Raw genomic sequence first — 21,707 nt, 5'->3', positions numbered from 1 at the left:
AAAAAATCTGTGCCTACCTGAACTACCATTCAAGTGTAGGAGTAAAATACTTAAAAATATTTATCTGAAAAAAGTTATTTTCATGTCTTTTTTGGCCATTTTTGTTTCCTTGTCTGTGAAATATCTTTGCAAGTAGCCCATTTTCCTTTCTTTTTTTTAGGAGTTCCTTATGAATTCCTGGCAAATCCTTTGCATTCCTAGCAAATCCTTTGTCATTTATATAACATGAGGATAGAGCAATAACCACTGGAACAGAATAGAGAATTCTGAAATAGATCCTCATAAACATGGAAACTTAATTTATGACAGAGCTGGCATTGCAGATCAGCAGAGAAAGAATATACTTTTTAAGAAAAAATGGTGCAAGACAATTAGTTACCCATATGGGGAAAAAATTGATCCCTCCGTTCCAAGAGGATTAGAGATTTAACTGTAAAGGCCAAACTATAAAACAAAAAGACTGTACATATGTAAGACTATCTTATAATCTCAGGGCAAGGAAGATTCAACAAAAACACCAAAAGCACAAATCACAGGAAAAGATAAATGAATTCCAATTAAAATTAAGACCTTCAGGGGCTCCTGGGTGGCTCAGTGGGTTGGGTGTCTGAATCTTGATTTCAGCTCAGGTCATGATCTCACAGTTCATAAGATTGAATCCCACATTGGGCTCTGTGATTACAGCATGGAGCCTGCTTGGGATTCTCTGCCTCTCTCTCTCTCTCTCTCTCTCTCTCTCTCAAATAAATAAACTTAAAAAAAAAAATAGAGTGATATTTTGAATAAGAGGATGGACCAGGATTGGGTGTCTGAATCTTGATTTCAGCTCAGGTCATGATCTCACAGTTCATGAGATTGAATCCCACATCGGGCTCTGTGATTACAGCATGGAGCCTGCTTGGGATTCTCTGTCTCTCTCTCTCTCTCTCTCTCTCTCTCTCTCTCTCTCTCTTTCTCAAATAAATAAACTTAAAAAAAAATAGAGTGATATTTTGAATAAGAGGATGGACCACTACATTTTAGGAGCTACCAGGCCGCTACGCTCTCTTGGAATGGGAGAGTGAATTAATGTGTTTTAGGATCATAGTGAGGCCTTGGCCCAGTTTCACAGCTGTCCCCTCTTCCTTTCCTCTTCAGAGAGTACACACTCGATGTGTACAGACTCTCCTCCGTGGTCACACAACATGATGCCAAGAAAGCCGGGGCTGAGGTGGTAAAGCAGGTGGAACACCCTTTGCTGAGTGGTCTGCTGTATCCTGGACTGCAGGTACTCAAGAGGGAGGGAGTCGCCCAGTGACCTTTTCTGCTCTGTTTCCAACTATTGGTCATAAACCTCTCTCTCAGCCTCCATTAAGTCCATGTACTTGCCGTTCCTTGGCTGTGCTGTGGGCCTTCCTTCCTGTCTCCCTCCCCTCCCCTTTCTTGCAAGCCTTTGACTTCTCAGCTGTAGATCCTCCCCATCTGTCCTTCAAAACGCTACTTATCTCACACATCTTTTTTTTTTTTTTTTTTTTAGTTTACAAATCAGTTTATTTACAGATTTTTTAATTTTCTTTTTCTTTTAAGTAAATGAGTTCTACACGCAATGTGGGGCTTAAACTCACAACCCTGAGATCCAGAGCCACACGCTCCACCAACTGAGCCAGCCAGGTGCCCCCAGATGTTATATTTTCTTAAAGTACATTTCAGCCGACAAATCTATTTACACAGGTATCCATGAGAATTCATACCCGTTATTTACAGATCGTACTTACAAACCACACCCTAAGTCTTCTGTACAGAGTTACACTGGATGTGACCATTGACTGAAAATGGTCTGATGACCAGGCTGTTTACACATATGTAGTAAATGGGTTTGTTTTTTCATGTCTGCACAGTACAGGACGCACACAGAGACCAGACCTCCCAGAGAACGCTTTGCAATGTCACACATCTTCTCTGCGTTAATCATAATTGCATTAGTGAAGAAAATTTCAGAGTGAGGTGCAAAAATAAATTTCAGGCATGGTCCTATTTTCCGTTAAACAAAGCGCATCATATTTCATGTGTGTGTACATTATATTTGTATGAACAAGGAGAAAGATGACAAAATTCAAAAAAAATTTTTTTAAATAATTAAAATTGGGGCACCTGGGTGGCTCAGTCGGTTGAGCACCTGACTCTTGGTTTCTGCTCAGGTTATGATCCCAGGATTGTGGGATCGAGCCCTGTGTTAGGCTCTTGCGCTGAGCGTGGAGCCGCCTTAAGACACTCTCTGTCTCCCTCTGCCCCTCTCCCCTACTCATGCGCTCTCTTTCTAAAAAATAAAATAATAATTAAAATTTTTAGGTTTCAGTCACATTGGCTATCTTTCACATATATTTCAGTGCTCACAAGCCACATGTAGCTAGTGGCTCACCTACTGGACAACACAGATAGAGAATATATTCATCATTCCAAAATATTCTACTAGACAGTGCTGTTGTAGATTATTCCTGCTTGCTCACCTTTCTCTTCCTCTCTTTCTTCTTCATCCCTCCAATCAGACATGAAATTTTATCAATTCTGCTTCTTAAAATCTCTTAGGTTTGTTCTTGTTCTACATTCCCACTGACTTGGTTCAGCATTGTTTCTTACCTGGACTCTCATAGCAGCCTTCTAGCTATTTTCTTTGTTCTAATCCAAAGGCCTCCACTCAGTGCTCTGTCTGCCCTCTCACTGGTATGGTCTTTCTACGGTGTGGGCCGGGATGATGCTAGCACCCTAGCATGACATTTAGGGTCCCTACTTCTCTGATGCCATCATTAACCACTTCCTGCATCCGTTGAAGTTTGTGCTTTTGCAAACTGAATCACTCATAATTTCCCTAGACATTTCACACCTCTGTGCCCTCTGACATCTGTTTCCGCTGCATGGTGAAAAACATCTATGTATTCTTCAAAACCAAGCTTAGCCCACAGTCTGATTCCAGGAAGCTTCACTGCCACCTGTCTGACCAGCTGGAGATCAGCCTTTCTTTCTTTCTTTGTGTTAGCACTGTTCCATGAATGAACATCCAGGGTAGCCCTTCTCATACTGTACTCAGGTTATCTAACATGTCTCTCTTTTCAACTGTTTAATTGGCTTATTAAAGGCAGAGTCTGGGTCCGATTCAACTCTGCGTCCACAGGGCTGGTTCTAGGCCTGGCATGTAGTGACAATACCTGTTTGCTTACCAGTTTAATAGTGCCCTTTTCTCCTGACCTCTCACAGCACTTTATTCTTATGCCATTATCTGACATTTGTCACAGGCCGCCTTGCTCACTGTATCTTTGACACGACCACATTGTGTCTTCTCCTTCTTCCCTCCCTTCCCCACTGGATTGTGAGCTTCTTAAAGGCAGAAGCTCTTCTTTTTTTCCCCCATGACATCCACATGGAGTACTATTCACCACAGGCATTCAGCAAACATTTCTCCTGCTCTTGAGGCCAGCAGGGAGGCTGGATGCTGCTTATTTGCTTCCTAGCTTTACTTTCTGAAAAAAACCTAATGAATTTCAAGCTTCTGATTTCTCAGATCCATATAGAAGAAATACAGTAGGAGTTTATGCTCATGTGTTTTTTTTTTCCCCCCACAGGCCTTAGATGAAGAGTATTTGAAAGTAGATGCCCAGTTTGGAGGTGTTGATCAGAGAAAGATTTTCACCTTTGCAGAAAAGGTTGGTGTCCTCTTTTCTTTTTCTTCTTTTGTGCCTCAGAGGTGTGCAGTTACAGTTTACTGAATATCCCAGTCCCACCACTCATAACTACAGAGAAAGAACGTTGTCCATTATCACACAGTTAACGACTGAGCAGAAATTAGCACTCAGACCTGGCTGGCTCAGTAAGTGGAGCATGCGACTCTTGGTCTTGGGGTTGTGAGTTTGATCCCCACGTTGGATGCAGAGATTACTTAAAAAGAAAAATCTTTTTTTAAAAACAAAAACCTGTGTAGGGGCACCTGGGTGGCTCAGTCAGTTAAGCATCCAGCTTTGGCTCAGGTCATGATCTCACGGTTCATGAGTTCAAGCACCACATCAGGGTCTCTGCTAGCAGCACGGAGCCCCCTTCAGGTCCTCTGTCCCTCTCTCTCTCTGCCCCTCCCCCTACTCACACTCGCTCTGTCTCTCAAAAATAAATAATAAAACATTAAAAAAAGGGGAAAAAAAAGCCCATGCTCTGGCTGCCACCAGGAAACTGCCCCCAGACCTGTTGGATTTGCTTCTTCCCTAGTAGCACTGTTTCTAGGGAAAGGTACCACCAGGCAGAACTACTGATCTTTCTCAGAGCATTCAGTCTGTATTGCTGTCAATCTTACATAAACCACTCATCTGAGTTGAGGTTTAGCAGGGTTTAAAGGAAGAAATCAGAGCAAACCCTTTAGTTCTTTTTGGGGAAAGAACGTGAGTAAGTTGAAAAGGACTATTGAGAAATGGTTGGTATTTTTGAAAGCTGCTCAAAACCTCATCTTGGCAAGGGCATGGAGAAAACACTGTTAGTGGAAATGTAAATTCCTGAAGGGTAGTTTGCCCTAATAATTATACAAATTAATGTTAAGGAAATACTTTTATTTTATTTCTTTATTTTTTTTAAGTTTATTTATTTTGAGAAAGAGAGAGAGTGTGTGAGCAGGAGAGGGACAGAGAGAGAGGGAGAGACAATCCCAAGCAGGCTCTGCTTGAACTCACGAACCATGAAATCATGACCTGAGCCGAAACCAAGAATTATATGCTTAACCAACTGAGCCACCCAGGCACCCCAAGGAAATAATTTTAAAAGTGCAATTTCAGTTATATATTAAAGTACTTATCACATTATCAATTTAAAGGAAAAATCTAGATATAAGAGTACTTGGCTGGTTCAGTCAGTAGAATGTGCAACTCTTGATCTCAGGGTTGTAAGTTTGAGCCCCATGTTGGGTGTAGAGACTACTTAAAAATAAAATCTGGGGTGCCTAGGTGGCTTAGTCAGTTGAATGCCCAGCTCAATTTTGGCTCAGGTCATGATCCCAGGGTCATGGGATTGAGCCCCACGTTGGGCTCCATGCTGAGCGTGGAACCTGCCTAAGATTCTCCCTCTCTTGGCCTCCTGGGTGGCTCATTCAGTTAAGCATCCAACTTGGGCTCAGGTCATGATCTCACGGTTTGTGAGTTTGAGCCCCGCATCAAGCTCTGCACCGACATTGTGGAACCTGCTTGGGATTCTCTGTCTCCATCTCTCTCTGTCCCTTCCCCACTTGTGCATGCATGCTCTCTCTGTCTCTCTCTCAAGATAAATAAACTTAAAAAAAAAAACAAGATTCTCTCTCCCTCTGCCCCTCTCCCTCGCACGCACTCTCTCAAATAAAGTTTTTTTAAATATCTTTTTTAAAAAAACTAGAAATAAATTCCTATCCAATGACAAGTGATTGGTTAAATATGTTATGATAACTCCTTGTAATGGAATATTGTATAGTGTATTTAAAATGGTTTTTGGATGTCTTTTTTATTAAGTTTTTAATTTTATTTCCAGCGTAGTTAACATGCAGTGTTATATTAGTTTCAGGTGCACAGTATACTGATTCACCAGTTCTATAGATGACTCAGTGCATTCCCCCAGGCCCACACCCACCTCCCCTCTGGTAACCATCAGTTCTGTATAGTTAGGGGTGTTCTAGGTTTGGCTCTCCACCCCCCCCACACACCTTTTTTTTTCCTTTGCTCATTTGTTTTGTTTCTTAAATTCCACATATGGGTTGGGGCACCTGGGTGGCTCAGTCCAGTTAAGCAGTCGACTTCAGCTCAGGTCATGATCTCACAGTTTGTGAGTTCAAGCCCCACGTTCGGCTCTGTGCTGACAGCTCAGAGCCTAGAGCCTGCTTTGGATTCTGTGTCTCCTTTCTGCCCCTCCCCCATTTGGGCTCTGTCTCTTGTCTCTCTCTCTCAAAACTAAATAAACATTAAAAAAAAATTTTTTTTTTTTAAATAAAAAATTCCACATGTATGTGAAGTCATATGGTATTTATCTTTCTCTGACCGGCTTATGGTTTTGGGGTGTATTTAATGAATGGGGAATGCTTACAATGTCAATTTTTTAATTAGGTATTTCACATTATTCTATTTTATCTCGTCTGTTAAGTTTTTGGTTGAACCTACTTTTATTATTCTAGCAGAGATGTGACCTATGGCTTGTTTTTGTGTGACTCACAAGCTCTTAGAAAGGTTTTTATATTTTTTAAGGGCTGCACAAAACATGAAGAAGAATATGCAGTAGAGGGGCACCTGGGTGGCTCAGTCTGTTAAGTGTCTGACTTTGGCTCAGGTCATGATCTCGTGATTCATGAGTTTACCCCCTGCGTTGGGCTCTGTGCTGACAGCTCAGAGCCTGGAGCCTGTTTTGGATTCTGTGTCTCCTTTTCTCTCTGCCCCTCCTCCCCTTCAAAAATAAACATTAAAAAATTTTTTCTTTTAAATAAATAAAAAGAATATGCAGTAGAGTCCCAAAGTCTGAAATATTTATTTTTTGGTTCTTTACAGAGAAGTTTTGCTCATCCTTACTCTAGAGATTACAACATATGTCTTTATAGTTTATTACAGTTTAAATTAGGTATTTTAACCACTTCTCAACAATGTAAGAACCTGCAGTTTAACTCCTTCCTGCCCTTTGTGCTATTGTCGTATATTTCGCTTTTACACATATCTTCAATCCGAAAGACTTCGTTATAACTCCTTTTCAAGCAGTCAATTTTCAGGTATACTCATCCCTACTCACCCTTCCTGGTATTCGTGACTCCTTCCTGCACTTCTATACCTCTGTGCTTCCTTCTGGGGTCATTTTCCTTCGGCTTGCAGAGCCCCCACCTTGGATTTGGTGTTGGTAGTGCAGGTCGTTAGCAATGAATTCCTTCAGCTTTCTTTTGTCTGAAAACATCCTTCTTCTGTTTTCACTGGACATCAAATTCTAGGCTGGCAGTTATTTTTCTTTTAGCCCTTTAAAGAGTCATCCCATTGTCTCTGGCTGCCTTAGTTTCCATTGAGAAGTCACCTATAAGTATTACTGTTGCTCTTTTAGAGATAATAACTGCTTTTCTCTGGCTGCTTTTAGGGTTTTCTCTGTCTCTGATTTTCAGCAATTTGACAATGATGTTTTTTGGCTCTAGTTTTCTTGATATTTATCCTACTTGGATTTTGCTGAGGTTCCTGAGTCTGTTTTCAGCAATTTGAGGCAATTGTCCCCTACTATGTCCTTAAATATTGCTTCGGTCTTATTCTCTGTCTCCTGCCCTGGGACCCTAATTCTACATAGGGTAGACCTCTTGACTATGTTCTACGTGTCTTTTTTAAAAAAATATTTATTTGGGGGAGAGCGCAAGTGAGGGAGGGGCAAAGAGAGGGGGACAGAGCATCTGAAGCGGGCTCTGCGCTGACAGGCTGACAGCAGCGAGCCCAATATGGGGCTCGAACTCCTGAACTGAAAGAACTTGACCTGAGCCAAAATTGGACGCTCAACCCACTGAGCCATCCAGGTGCCCCTCCCATGTGTCTCTTATATTCTGTTCTGTTTTCTTTTTTTTTTTTTTTTTGTCCCTTCTGTGCTTTAGTTTGGTTATTCTCTACTGACTTTTCTCCAAGCTTATCAATCCTGTCTTCTGTTAAATCCATCCAATATTGTACTGTGCCATTTTAGAACTTCCATTTGGTTCTTTTTTTATAGATTCCAGCTCCCTTTTACAAAATTCTCTTTTATCCAGTTTGTCCATCTTTTCCTGTTTCCTTTCACACACCAATCATAGTTATTTTGACATCCTGATCTGTTTATTCCAGTATCTGGATTGTTCCTGGGTCTGCTTTTATTTCTCTTAATTATCAATCATTTTTTTCTTCTTCCCCGTTTCTAATACTTTTTTTATTGTATCAAAGATATCGTAGATATGTGGTAGAGACTCTGGATTATGCTTATAGGGTGCAGTGTTTTATGTAGGCTGTTAAATTACTGACTTATCACCTTGATCCTGTCTGGGGCAGGTTTTAGGCTTTGTCAGAACAGGTTTGTTTCAGGGCACCTGGGTGGCTCAGTCAAATTGTCTGACTTCAGCTCAGGTCATGATCTCACAGTTCATGAGTTCAAGCCCCAAATGGGGCTGGTTCTGTGCTGACAGCTCAGAACCTAGAGCCTGCTTTAGATTCTGTGTGTGTGTGTCTCTCTCTGCCTCTCCCCTTTTCATGCTCTGTCTTCTTTCAAAAATAAATAAACATTTAAAAAAAAATTTTTAATTACTAAAAAGAAAAGATTATGTGTCTCCCTCTCTTCTCTGCTCCTCCCCTGCTTGTGCACGTTCTCTCCCTCACCCTCTCTCTTTCTCTCTCAAAAATGAATAAACATTAAAAAAAAAAAAAAAGGAACAACAAGTCTGTTTCAGTTTGCCCTTCTACAATGTGGGTCTTATTCCTAGGATACAGCCTTTCTGGGATCTCAAACTCAAATCTCAGGGTGTTCACAAAGACCTCTCCACTTGGAGTGGACCTAAGCTTCAACCTCTGTCTCCCCAGCACTGTGCAGCCTCTGAAGTCTATGCGCAGATCGCCAGCCTCCCAGCACCTGTTCTCTGCTAGGCTTCCTGGCATCTCCGTATGCACACACCGCTATGAGTCAGCTAATAAATGAGTGGGGAATTTTGACTTCGATTTGGGGGTGGGGGGCTCACTTCTCTCTAGAACCTTTCCTCAGTCCTAGCCTCCTGGCAGCCCAGAACTCCAGTCTCTGTCTCTCCTTTGTCAGACTCTCTTTCTCTCAGCACCTCGTTTAGGGAAAATGCCCTCAAGGAGAAAGCCAGGGTGAGTGTGGGGTCACCTTTGCTTTCCCTTCTCTCAAAATTCATAGTCCTACACCTGTTGCTGTCAAATGCCTGCAAATGGTCATTTTTATATATTTCCAGCTTTTATAGTTGTTTATGGTGGTAGGGTAAATCCAATAGCTTCACAACATAATACTAGTAGAAAAACAGTAGGGAAAACTTTATGTTATTGTATGCACCATCGAAAGGTTGTATATCCAATGCAATGGATTATTAGCCACTAAAAAGAATGAAATCTTGCCATTTGCAATGATGTGGATGGAGCTAGAGAGTATTATGCTAAGCAAAATCAGTTACTCAGAGAAAGACGAATACCATATGATTTCACTCATATGTGGAATTTTAAGAAACAAAACAAATGAGCAAAGGGGAAAAAGAGAGAGAGGCAAACCAAGAAACAGACTCCTAACTATAGAGAACAAACTGATGGTTACCAGAGAGGAGGTGGGTGGGGGGAGCAAGTTAGGTAGGTGAAGGGGATTGAGGAGGGCACTTGGGATGAGCACAGGGTGTTGTGTAGAAGTGCGGAATCACTATATTGTACACCTGAAACTAATATACTGTATGTCAACTGCAATTTAAATAAAAACTTTTTTAAAAAAGAAAAAAAGTCTACTCAGTAGGAAAAGAGATTGGAAGGACTATATCAAACTATTAAGTTGCTTGCCGAGTTAGATGGGATCAGGACACTGAGGAGGAGTTTATACTAACATTTGCTTTGTGTGTTTCTTTCTAACCCCTCAGTACCTCCCTGCACTTGGTTACTCAAAACGGGTCCATCTGATGAATCCTATGGTTCCAGGATTAACTGGCAGCAAAATGAGCTCCTCAGAAGAGGTAGGTTTGCCAACTCTGACTTGAGTTTAGAAATCTTCAGCAAGAGAGATGCCTGGGTGGCTCAGTTGGTTGGACATCCGACTTTTGATTTCAGCTCAGGTCATGATCTCACAGTTCTTGGGATTGAGCCCCACGTTGGGCTCTGCACTGGCAGTGTGGAGCCTGCTTGGGATTCTCCCTCTCTCTCTTCTCTCTCTCTCTCTCTCTCTCTCTCTCTCTCTGCCCTGCCCCTGCTCGTGCATGTGCGCTCTCTCCCTCTTAAACTTTAAAAGAAAGAAATCTTAAGCAAGAGATGAAGATATTGAAGACTCAAAAGAAGAGTTACCTGGCTAACTTGAATTCTTGTAGATTTGAATTCCAAGGAATCTGAGGTTCATCCCATTAATTCCAGTGGTTCTCGAGTATTGAAGGACCCAGAAGCAGTCCTGATAGGATCCAATCATAATCTTAATTTTACTGCTGTGATATTGTGTGATAAAGCACACAAGCAAAAGTAATGTTTTCGTTCATCGACTGTGGTAAATCTCAGCCTTACTAATGAGGTTAATGAGGTGAGGGTTACATTTCACCAAATAGCATCTTGATTCTTAGAGTGATATTTGATATAACTAATATGACAAATACAATATTTTTTAACATTTAAAAGTACTGCTTAGGGAAAATGCACTTTTGTTTTGATCACGAAGGGTACAGAATGGAGGGCTCTGTGGAACCCAGAGATGTGGAAGTTTGAGTTCGGGGTTCCCAAACACAGCTGACCTCGAGAACCACCTAGGGAAAGCATTGATTAGACTGTTCTTAGAGATTCTGATAAAGCGGTTCTGGGAAACAACTCAGGAATCGGTATTTTCTTTCAGATTCTACTAGGTGATTCCGATTGAAGTCACGTTTGGGTGCCCATCCAGTTCTTTAAATCTGACTTCTCAATCTTTGATCAGAGATCAGTAAATATATGCATGGAAACTTTTCTTATTATTTTTAAAGGAATATACTCATTCATTTTTCTCTATGTTAAGATGATCCATGTATCAGCTATTTCTTTGACAAAATATCCTATCACTCACCCTATTTGGTGACACTCACCCTATCTTAACGCCGGAAGTCCGTGTTAGTTAGCAGCAGTTCCTGAACACGACTGCATCAGAATCACACAGAGAGCTTTTTCAAGATACAAATATCTGGCCCAACCTCAAGAGATTTTGACTCATCTCCCAGTAATTCACATTTTTTTACAAGCACCCCAGGTGATTCATACACAGGCATACGTGGACCGGAATTTGGTAACCACTGTGAACCCAGAGATCCGTGAGTTTACTCACTTCAAAATAAGAAACAACTCCTATTACCCTAAAAAGGAAAAATGGCTCTAGGTAATATACAGTACCTAGTGTGGGGGCTTGCTGTGAAACAAGTCCCCTCACACATTGTTTGTGGCAATGTCAATTAGTCTTCCCCTTTCAGAAAATCGTTTTGGGCCTAGCAGTTTTGGGTAGCTTAAGGAAATAATCTCAGAGAAGGAGGAAAAAAAAACAACTCTGCAAAGATATTCATTGTAATATACATAAATTGTATAAATTAGAACATAATCTAACAGTTTAGAAATCATTAAAGAAATTATATTGTCACTAGTAATCGGGACTATAATACACCATAAAAATTACAAGTGAGGGTGAGGTAGCCACTCAGAAATACTTATGATAGAGTCTCAAGTGACAAAGCAAAGAGTAGACATTTGTTCTCGAACTACAGATTTGTAACGATTCTGTGTGTAATAGACAAGGCCTGGGAAGAACACAGGAAAACTGAATTAATTATTTTTGTTGGGGGACAATATTGTGAGTGGCTCTTGACTCTGATTAATTCTGCTTTTGTTGAAGCTGTTACTGTTTAAACCTTCGTTTAAAAAAAAAAAATGGAGGGGCGCCTGGGTGGCGCAGTCAGTTAAGCATCCAACTTCAGCCAGGTCACGATCTCGCGGTCCGGGAGTTCGAGCCCCGCGTCGGGCTCTGGGCTGATGGCTCAGAGCCTGGAGCCTGTTTCCGATTCTGTGTCTCCCTCTCTCTCTGCCCCTCCCCCGTTCATGCTCTGTCTCTCTCTGTCCCAAAAATAAATAAACGTTGAAAAAAATAAATAAATAAAAATTAAAAAAAAAATGGAAATACACAGATTCGTTGAGCATATCTCATTTCCCACCATAAGAGGTCCCTTCTCCTCCATGGCTTCTAGGAGTCCAAGATTGATCTCCTTGACCGGAAGGAGGATGTAAAGAAAAAACTAAAGAAGGCCTTCTGTGAGCCAGGGAACGTGGAGAACAACGGAGTTCTGTCTTTCATCAAGCATGTCCTCTTTCCTCTTAAGTCTGGTAAGACACCCTTTTATTGCTTCTCAGAGGCCAGGCCGAGGTAGCAAAAGTAGTGCTGAGGTCGCCCTTGTGATTTGTCAGAATCTTCCTTCGCCAATGGCTTCCCTGATTCTGTGCTCTGACTTCTCATATACCGACGTACATTTGGAGTTGGGATGTCATTTCACTGCCCGTGGGGTTGTTACCAAGGTGAGGTTCTAAGCGGGGTGTCAGGGTGGGCAGGGGTGTAGAGATGAAGGCAGGCATGCTTAATTAGAGGAATACAAAAGAAATGTAAGGCACGATCCTTCCCCTTGAGCTTGGGTGCCAGCTGGTTTGCTAGCTCATCTGATTTAAGAACAATAAAATGCCATATAAAGTTCAAAATATATAATAAAAACTAAAACACCCATAATATGGGTATAGAAATGCTGACTCTGCCATTATCAATGAGTTTGTTGGCATAGATCCATTTTCTTACAGAGTTTGTGATCCTTCGAGATGAGAAATGGGGTGGAAACAAAACCTACACCACTTACTTGGACCTGGAAAAGGACTTTGCTGATGAGGTAATACCAAAGGAGGAGTAATCCCCACTGAATTCCTTCTGACAGACGTCTCCATCTTGGCCCAGCCAGGTTTCTAATAGCGCCGCAAAGCTCTGCTTGATGCTGATGTGTATTGTGTTAGTGTCTTAATGAGGATTCGGGTGGTTCACAGTTTAGATGGGCAGATGGCACAAAGCTCGTATATTGATGTCCTCATCATTCTGCAAAGGATTTAGCCTGGAATGAAGGACCAAACCCAGCAAGATGAAGCATTTCAGGGAGAGATGCAAAGTCCAGGTTCAAAAAAGAAACACCTGTGGAAGGTAGCTAGCTAAATGATCTCAACAGACAGTTTAACAAAAGAATTGCTAGGTGCCCATGTGTTAGGCACCATGGTAGGGGCTGGCATTACAGAGGATTAAATCCTCATGAAGGGGATGCCTGGGTGGCTCAGTCGGTTAAGCATCCCACTTTGGCTCAGGTCGTGATCTCACAGTTCGTAAGCTCGAGCCCTGCGCCGGATGAGCCCAAGCCCCACTTTGGTCTCCACGCTGATAGTGCAGAGTCTGCGTGGGATTCTCTCTCTCTCCCTCTCTCTCTCTACTGCTCACTCACTCGTACCCTCTCTCTCTCAAAAATAAATTTTAAGGGGTGCCTGGGTGGCTCAGTCGGTTGAGCAACTGACTTCGGCTCAGGTCATGATCTCATGGTTTGTGAGTTTGAGCCCCACATCAGGCTCTGTGCTGACAGCTCGGAGCCTGGAGCCTGCTTCAAATTCTGTGTCTCCCTCTCTCTCTGCCCCTCCCCTGCTCATGCTCTGTCTCTCTCTGTCTCAAAGATAAATATAACCATTAAAAATAAATAAATAAATAAATAAATAAATAAATAAATAAATAAATTTTAGAAAATCCTCATGAAGCTCACGGTCCAGTGGGAGAGGCAGACATAGAAACAAATATCACTGCTATGTGACCATACGAGGACGATGTACATGTATGGTCCAGAAATATAATAGGAGGAAGTGATTGTCTGGCTGGTCAAGCTTTACAGAGGGGACAGCCTCCAAACAGAAGGAAGAAATTGCGCAAAGACATGGTGAGGTGAGACAGCATAGTACGGAATTACAAGTGGTTTGATCTAACATGAGTCCAAAAGGTGAGGCAGAGTGTTGTGGGAGAGATAGGCAGGGCCAGGTCATAAAGGGAAGATGTGGCCATGGTGCATGTGGAGAATGAAATGGGGACTTTTGACTGACTCTGACTTTGGGTTGAATCAGCAATGTGATCGGGCTGTCAGAAACGTAATGAAGTCTTAGTGTAAGTCATCTGAAGTGTAGAGTCTGGAACCATAGAGTTGATCATTCAGTTCTCCACTGTTGTGAGTACATTTGGGGTTGTGCATTCAGCCCTGAACTTCAATTTTCTGAAGTTTATTTGACCATCTGGGCTGTGTTGGTGGGGAGAAGGAGGATGCTGTGATAGGGAACAGACCCAAGCCCTTGTCACAAGAGCACAGTTGAAAGAACAGGGGATGTTTAGTTGGGAATCAGGCCTGTGTTCCGTCATCCTCAAATACATGACAGATTCCCGTGGGAGAGGGGTTGGATTTCTTCCTGTGGCACCAGAAAGCTAAACCAGGTCTGCAGGCGGGGACCACGGGGGTAGGTGTGTTTGGGTTCAACATCAGGGAGAGCTGTGCAGTGACCTCCACTGTATGGCGATGGACTGGGCTGCCTCACTTGACCTTGCGTCCCCGTCACTGAGGTGTTCAGGCAGAGCCCGGAAGACCACTGCAGGACACCGTTGTGTAAGGGACAGAACATCAAGTAGAAGAAAAGGCTCGGTGACCTCTGAGCTCTGCGGCCCTCAAAGCCCATCTTTTGGATGTTTTTCACAGCCATTGCTCTAAAACCCTTCTGTCTGCAGTCTGAGGCCGGCCACAAAACCCACACTGTACTCCTCAGTCCTGTGAATGGTCATTTGTGGGAGTAACGAGAAGGATAGAAGAAATGTGTCTGAAAAAAGAGCTTGGAGCAGCACTAGCCAATAGCACTTTCTGTGACCATGGACATGGTCTGTATGCACTGCCTCCTCACACAGCTGCCACTGGCCACGTGTGGCTGGTCAGCCTTAGAACATGCCCAATGCAGCTGAGAAACTGCATTTCGGTTTACACTGAAATATCCACGTGAGGCTAGTGGCTCCCATCTTGGACAGAGCCGGTCTAAAGCTTTCCTGTTGTTAAAATTACACATTCCCGGGGCCCCTGGATGGCTCAGTTGGTTAAACGTCCAATTTCAGGTCATGACCTCGCAGTTTGTGAGATCAAGACCCGTGTCAGGCTCCGGGCTGACAGCTCAGATCCTGGAGCTTGCTTCGGATTCTGTGGCTCCTTGTCTCTCTGTCCCTCTCCCACTGATGCTCTGCCTCTCTCTCAAAAATTTCCCAAGGAAATGAAGGAATATTAGAAACAAAAATGTAGGTATTGTTGTGTTACAGGTGTTCATGCCTAAGAGACATCACCTCGGAATAGCTGACAGGTGCTTTCAGGCCAGATTTGGGATATAAAAGCACGAGTCATGGGACACAAGAAGAATTGAATTGCTCAACTCTTAACTGCATACTTGCACTCCTCACCATTTTCACCCACGTTATGTGATTTAATCCTCATTCTGACTCTCTGAGATATAGGTATTATCTTCAGCTTTTAAGTGAAGAATCCCAGACTTAGAGGAGTTAACTGCCTGGTCCAGGGGTCACACAGCTAGCTGGAACTCTAACCCTGGTCTAACTCCAGAGCCCTTCTTCTTTCTTCTGGCTCACGCGGCTCGGCCCCCCTCGGGCTGTCTCCTTGGGTTGCATATGTGAATGTTTCTCTGCCTCTAAATGCCTCCGGTTTGTGCCATTCTTCTAAGCATGAATGGAGGGACTAGAAGACTTTGACTAATAAAAACATTCAGCCTGTACAAACCCTCAAGTTGGTATGGAATTCAGAGTCAAAAACCCTAACTCTCAGACAGTGAGATAATCTTTCTGAACCTGTTTCCCCTTCTCTGCTTTGTCAGCTTCACAAGATTGTTCTAAGGATCAAGTAAGACTGTAGGGAGCAGTGGTGTCTGGGTGGCTCTGGGAGCTCACTAGCACAGGTCATGATCTCATGAGTTCGAGCCCCACACCAGGCTCTGCACTGGTGGTATGGAGCCTGCTTGGGATCCTCTCTCTCTCTCCCCCCTCCTCTCTCTCTCTGCCCCTTCCCCACTTGCGCACTCTCTCTCTCTCTGAAAATAAATAAATAAACTTAAAAAAAATAGAGACCGCTGGGGAAACACCCTGCACCCTCCACACACATTATCCTTAGTGGACTTGGACGTCCTGTGCCCCATCCCACGCGCCCCATCTCACAGAGCCTTTGGACACTTTTGCAGGTTGTACACCCTGGAGACCTCAAGAATTCTGTTGAAGTCGCCCTGAACAAGTTGCTGGATCCTATCCGGGAAAAGTTTAATACTCCTGCACTGAAGAAACTGGCCAGCGCTGCCTACCCAGACCCCTCAAAGCAGAGTAAGGCGAGCCAGGGAGGGGGAGGGCCAAGGGGTGCTTGGCATCATCAGGACAGAGAGCCTGTCAGTGGGCTTCAGAAGAAGGTCTGCCTTAAATTGAGAGCCCGAGAAGCCAGGGGACCCGAAGTACAGGAACATCGTACCCCATTGACTCCTGGAATGGAGCTGGAGTCATCTGGATTTTGGTTTGGGCGATGCTGTGAAGTGATTACGTCCTGCCGTACCAGTCTACTGTGTGAGACATGGCCTGTGATCTCACACTTCACAAATTCCTCTTCAGTTAAGAGACCAGTTGGGTTAGACCATGAGGGTAACACAACTGCTCAGGCAGAGTCTGCACAGCTCCTTAGGAAAGCTCATCTTCAGCTTCGCCCAGTTCCCTTGCATGGGCTTCTGACTGGCTCTTAGTTGGCCATCCATTGACCCATGATGCTGAGTTATTAACTTGGATGGTTTTGTGTGACTCTCCCAGAAAAGACTCCATCAATTCATGTGGGATGCATAAATAGAAACACCTAGAGGTAGCAAAGCTACTACTGTCCCTTCCCAAAGGTTGCCAGCCCTATTTTATTTTATTTTATTTTTTTTAATTTTCTTTAATGTTTACTTATTTTTGAGACAGAGAGAGACAGAGCATGAACGGGGGAGGGGCAGAGAGAGAGGGAGACATAGAATCCGAAGCAGTCTCCAGGCTCCGAGCTGTCAGCCCAGAGCCCGACGTGGGGCTCGAACTCACTGAACGCGAGATCGTGACCTGAGCTGAAGTCGGACGCTTAACCGACTGAGCCACCCAGGCGCCCCAACCAGCCCTATTTTAGAGAAGATATAAGTAGGGGCGCCTAGTTCATGAGTTCAAGTCCCATGTCGGGCATAGAGATTACTTAAAAAAAATAAATAAGGAAAAACTAAATGGGTAGATTCTGGGGATTCTGCACTATACCCTGCTAGTGTCGTCATTTGGTGGGGTCAGCATTTGGCCTGTCGTGGCAGAGGAAGAGAGTTCTGATCCCTTGGGGTTCTTTTCTTTCCCAGAGCCGATTGCCAAAGGTCCTGCCAAGAATTCAGAACCAGAGGAGGTCATCCCATCCCGGCTGGATATCCGTGTGGGCAAAGTCATTAGTGTGGCCAAGGTACTCATTTTTCACCACATCCCAGAGAGGCCGATAGGGGTCACGTTTGTCTGTTTCCATCTGGAGGAAACCTGGCCTGGGATGGGAAGTAACATCCCTGAGGTCATATCGCAAGTCAGAACACAGGTGTCTAGTTCCAGGTGTCAGGCTCTTTTCCCTTTGCTGCCTCTGGACCTTTTGCAACCAGACACAGCCAGGAACTCAGAGCCGGGATTGGGGAGGAGAGGATATTAGTCAGAGGGAGCTTGCTTCTCAGTTAAATCTGGTCTGATAGACTCTTCTGGTCTCTACTGGCTTGTCTGGACTTGGCTGCAGGCCTTATCTTGGAACAGCCACTTTGTCTCCCTGCCCCATCCCACCCACCCCTGCAAATGGGGAAGGGAGAGGGACTTCCTTTTACCCAGAGACAGAAGGTTATGCAGCCAGCGACCTGGGACCATTGTTGTGGACTTTTCTTTCTTTCCCAGCATTGTTTTTCACTACAGAGACTACTGAAAGTACTTTGAGATGGCTGCCTCCTTCAGATGGTGAGGCCAGCATTGTCCTCCGCTCATCTTCCAGGCCACGCAGGACTCAGCCGGTGTAGCATGTGGCCATAGCGGTAGCCGCCCAGACAGTCCAGGCCATTTACTTGTGCAGGAGACTCCCTGCACCTCATCTTAGTCAAACCCTGCCTCTTGGGGGAGAGTAAAATGGAGCTTCAAGGCCCATCCTCCTGTCTGCTCTCTGGGACCTGGAAAGAGTTTGCTGCAGAGGGTCCCTTAGGAGCCTCTGTTGGAGAGTAGATGCCCCTTTCAGCAGTCAGAGGGTTCACCGGACCCCCATGGTCCCTTCCGTCACGATACCGTCCGGGACTAACCTCTCTTGCCGGCAGCACCCAGACGCAGACAGCCTGTATGTGGAGAAGGTCGATGTGGGGGAAGCTGAACCACGGACTGTGGTGAGCGGCCTGGTGCAGTTTGTGCCCGAGGAGGACCTGCGGGATAGGCTGGTGGTGGTGCTGTGCAATCTGAAACCCCAGAAGATGAGGGGTGTCGAGTCCCAAGGCATGCTTCTGTGTGCTTCTATGTGAGTGAGAGCTTGGGGTGGGGCGCGGGCCTGAGCGTGGGGGGCAGGAAGTGCAGGGAATTGGCCCACGTGATGCCCTCCAGGCATCAGGCGGAACACTTGGAGAAACTGTCCAAAACATGATGCGTGAAGGAATTACTCACCACGCACGTACTGCGAATGAAGCACTTTACCCAAAGTTAATTTTATTACCACAGGAACTGAAGGTTCAAAGCAGCAGGTACATGCCCAAGTCTCTCTACTAGTGAGAGATGGAGCCAGGATTCAAGACTAATTCTGACTGGCTGTTCAGGCCTTGCTGTCTCTGTTATGTCATACTTCCTCCCCTAAAAGCCTAGATTTCGGTGTCTCTCCTGACAGAGGGTTTCAGTCTAGCCCCGGTTAACCCAACGCACAAATGTGGTACGGCACCGAGGACTTCCTGGGCCTCTGGCGTTGAGGGGGCCCTAAAGCCCCGCAGTGAAGGCCCCGGTGCTCTAGCTTCGCTGGCCGCTGCAGGCAGTCCATAGTCTCACTCTTTCCTTCTCCTGTGTGTCTTCCCAGAGAAGGGGTAAACCGCAAGGTTGAGCCTCTGGACCCTCCTGCCGGCTCTGCTCCCGGGGAGCGAGTGTTCGTGAAGGGCTACGAGAAGGGCCAACCGGATGAAGAGCTCAAGCCCAAGAAGAAGGTCTTCGAGAAGCTGCAGGTAAAAAGCTACAGTGCCCCCTCTCTGGCCTGGGCCGCCTGGACCGTGTCCCCAGACTGCTATTGCTGAGTCCACAACTGCCCTCTCCCCCGCTGGGCCTTCCTGCGTCTGAGCCCCTCTCTTCCTTCAGTCCAGACTGCCCCGGAGGAGGTGTCTGAGCAGCACGGGAGCCCTCGCACGTACCTAGCATGGACGGGCTATTTGAGGCACCGTGGGAGGGACTTCAGACGTTTCCTCACTTGATCTTCAGCCCGTGATCAGAGGCCTGTCCCTGTTGTACATGGCAGGATACCTGCCAGGGCCACACAGGGTCACCAGCAGGGATGAAGCCAGGGTCCCACCACCACCCCCAGCCTTCCTTGATCTTAGAACCACTCATTCTTTGTCTGCTCTCTGGGACATGGACTCCATACAGCCTGTCCCTGTGACCCGAGTGCATTCGTTCCCTCAACAAATACTGAACCCCTGCTGTGTATGCCCACCACTGTTCTGGGCACACGGGCTATATCTGTGAACAAAGTAGCAACAGTTCACTCTCCTCATGGAACCAACATGTGTGATTATGAGCAAATGAGGAATTAATACCTCATTTCCTCACTCAGCCAGAATGTTTCTGGGCGGGGGGGCATTTAGAGTGCTGTCTACTTCCATCCGTCCTCCTGCATATGACGGGTGGTTTTACCCGCTCCCTCCTTTCCTGCTTTTCCAGGCTGGTTGTTTTGTTTTGTTTTAATGTTTTTTAATGTTTATTTATTCTTGAGAGAGAGACAGAGTGTGAGTGGGGGAGGGACAGAGAGAGGGGGAGACACAGAATCCGAAGCAGGCTCCAGGCTCCGAGCTGTCAGCACAGAGCCTGATATGGGGTTTGAACCCACACACTGCAAGATCATGACCTGAGCCAAAGTCGTACTTAACCGACTGAACCACCCAGGCGCCCCTCCAGACTGGTTTTTTTAATCACTTATTTTTTCTAGCTATAAAATCAAAAATTTTTTTAAGCTTATTTATTTATTTTTGAGAGAATGTGGGAGGGGCAGAGGGAGAGAGCGAGAATGCCAAGCAGGCTCCACACTGTCAGCACAGTGCCCGATGCAAGGCTGGAATTCACAAACCCGTGAAATCACTAAGATCTGGATGCTTAACCGACTGAGCCACCCAGGCGCCCCAATAAAAAATTTTCATCGTAGAAATGTCTAAAGTGGAGGGGATATGAAGAAAATGAAATATGCATAGTGTTGCCACCTAGTGATACTAGAAAATAGCATTAGTGGTCATTTCTTTCTGGACTTTTTCTATACATCGAGATGATATATTTACAGTTTGAGTCCCACCATATGTTTATTTAACTTTGTGCTAGAAAAACTTCCCCATCTTTTTAAACACTGAGAGGGGGATCTTATTGTATATACTATTGTATCATAATTACTATAATTTAATGAAATTATCTAACCTTATTAGACATTGAGACTCTCTTTGGGTTTTCACTATTTGAACGCTGAGATGGAGGTCTCAGTACATAGTCCTTTGCACTTACTCGTGACTGTTTTCCTAAACTAAATGCCTAAAATGAGCTTCCCGAGGTGAAGAATGAGAGCTGGGTGCGCAGCTCACAGAGAAGCTCGGCCTGTCCACACTGCTAGAGCATCAGAGAGCCTGCTCTCCTGCAGTCCCACTGTCCCCACATTCACTGCTATTGTTTATTCCATGCAGGCTGACTTTAAAACCTCCGAGGAGTGCATCGCACAGTGGAAAGAAGCCAACTTCATGACCAAGCTGGGGTGCATCTCCTGTAAATCACTGAAAGGGGGCAACATTAGCTAGCCAACCGGGCACCTTCCTCCCTTCTCCCGTCACCCTGAGTCATCTGCTGTCTTAATTTGCTCCGTCCGTCACCCATTTATCCATCTCCCAGGACGCCAAAGCAGGAAGTTTGGGACTTTATCAGGTGTGGGACTCAGTAAGCGGCAGCTCAGCCTCCCCAGAATCCAGAACCATCCTGTCTGGCTGAAGTGAGCCGCTGACCTCCCAGGTAGTCATGCGGGTGAGGCAGCAGCAGGGAGCTCAGCTCTACCTTCTTCCCTCGGCAGCTGACTGGAGAAATCTGGTTTCAATAGAAGTCCTAGAAAAGGCTTATGCCACAGTCGTCCTAATTGGAAAAATATTGGTTCCTGTTTTCCTAGAGTTATCCCAGCGGCTGTCTCTGTCTGGGATCTGGTGCCTGAACTGGGCTAATTACAGCCTTTCCCCAACAGGAAATTGTGGGATTCCAAAAGCAAGGGGAAGAGAAAACAGAGAACCTAGTGGTCTACCGAGGGGTTGGCAGCTTTTTTTCCCAGTGGCCGCCAACCTTGAGGCTTGGCATTGGGGGCAGGGCCAGCCCCCAGGGCTCCTGGAATTTCTCTCCCTTGATTCTGTTGGGTTGAGACATTCCCTAAACCAGCTGTGTGTTATTAATATCGGAAGTAGGGCGGGCACAGCCTGAATCCTCCTTCAGAGAGGGTGGAGTACTTCTCCATAGGCATCTCAATCAGAATCACTATCACTGTCATGAATTCAAATAAACTATCTGAACAAAGGTGTCTGGATGAGGCCTGTCTGGGAGCTGGACCATCCCAGGAGAGAGGAAAAGGTGTGGAGCAGCTTCTGGGCCCCTCACCCAACCTAGGCTGCTCATATCTTGGACTTTTGACCCTGTAATGTTGGGAGATA

The 21,707-nt window shown here is 45.1% G+C and overlaps 2 protein-coding genes across 3 annotated transcripts in view; one reads left to right on the top strand and one right to left on the bottom strand.

The window, feature by feature from the left end:
- Nucleotides 1-2,720, bottom strand: part of S100PBP (S100P binding protein) — a 47,916-nt gene extending 45,196 nt beyond the window's left edge. The window contains exon 1 of the mRNA XM_086716352.1: nucleotides 2,617-2,720. The gene's annotated coding sequence lies outside the window, so the exon portion shown is untranslated. The remainder of the gene's footprint in view (nucleotides 1-2,616) is intronic.
- YARS1 (tyrosyl-tRNA synthetase 1) overlaps nucleotides 1-21,573 on the top strand; it is a 29,164-nt gene extending 7,591 nt beyond the window's left edge. For both annotated transcript variants that reach the window (XM_086716344.1, XM_086716345.1), the window contains exons 4-13: nucleotides 1,138-1,267; nucleotides 3,597-3,677; nucleotides 9,575-9,667; nucleotides 11,894-12,029; nucleotides 12,492-12,577; nucleotides 15,981-16,116; nucleotides 17,148-17,245; nucleotides 18,120-18,313; nucleotides 18,857-18,998; nucleotides 20,709-21,573. In XM_086716344.1, coding sequence (XP_086572470.1) covers nucleotides 1,138-1,267; nucleotides 3,597-3,677; nucleotides 9,575-9,667; nucleotides 11,894-12,029; nucleotides 12,492-12,577; nucleotides 15,981-16,116; nucleotides 17,148-17,245; nucleotides 18,120-18,313; nucleotides 18,857-18,998; nucleotides 20,709-20,819 — 1,207 coding nt within the window. In that variant the 3' untranslated portion in view covers nucleotides 20,820-21,573. The remainder of the gene's footprint in view (nucleotides 1-1,137; nucleotides 1,268-3,596; nucleotides 3,678-9,574; nucleotides 9,668-11,893; nucleotides 12,030-12,491; nucleotides 12,578-15,980; nucleotides 16,117-17,147; nucleotides 17,246-18,119; nucleotides 18,314-18,856; nucleotides 18,999-20,708) is intronic.
- Nucleotides 21,574-21,707: the final 134 nt, after the last annotated feature.

This window comes from Puma concolor, chromosome C1, assembly GCF_028749965.1.
Source record: "Puma concolor isolate L17-30 chromosome C1, mPumCon1.1.hap2, whole genome shotgun sequence".
Taxonomy (NCBI): Eukaryota; Metazoa; Chordata; class Mammalia; order Carnivora; family Felidae; genus Puma; species Puma concolor.
This window is presented reverse-complemented; position numbering and strand designations above follow the sequence as displayed.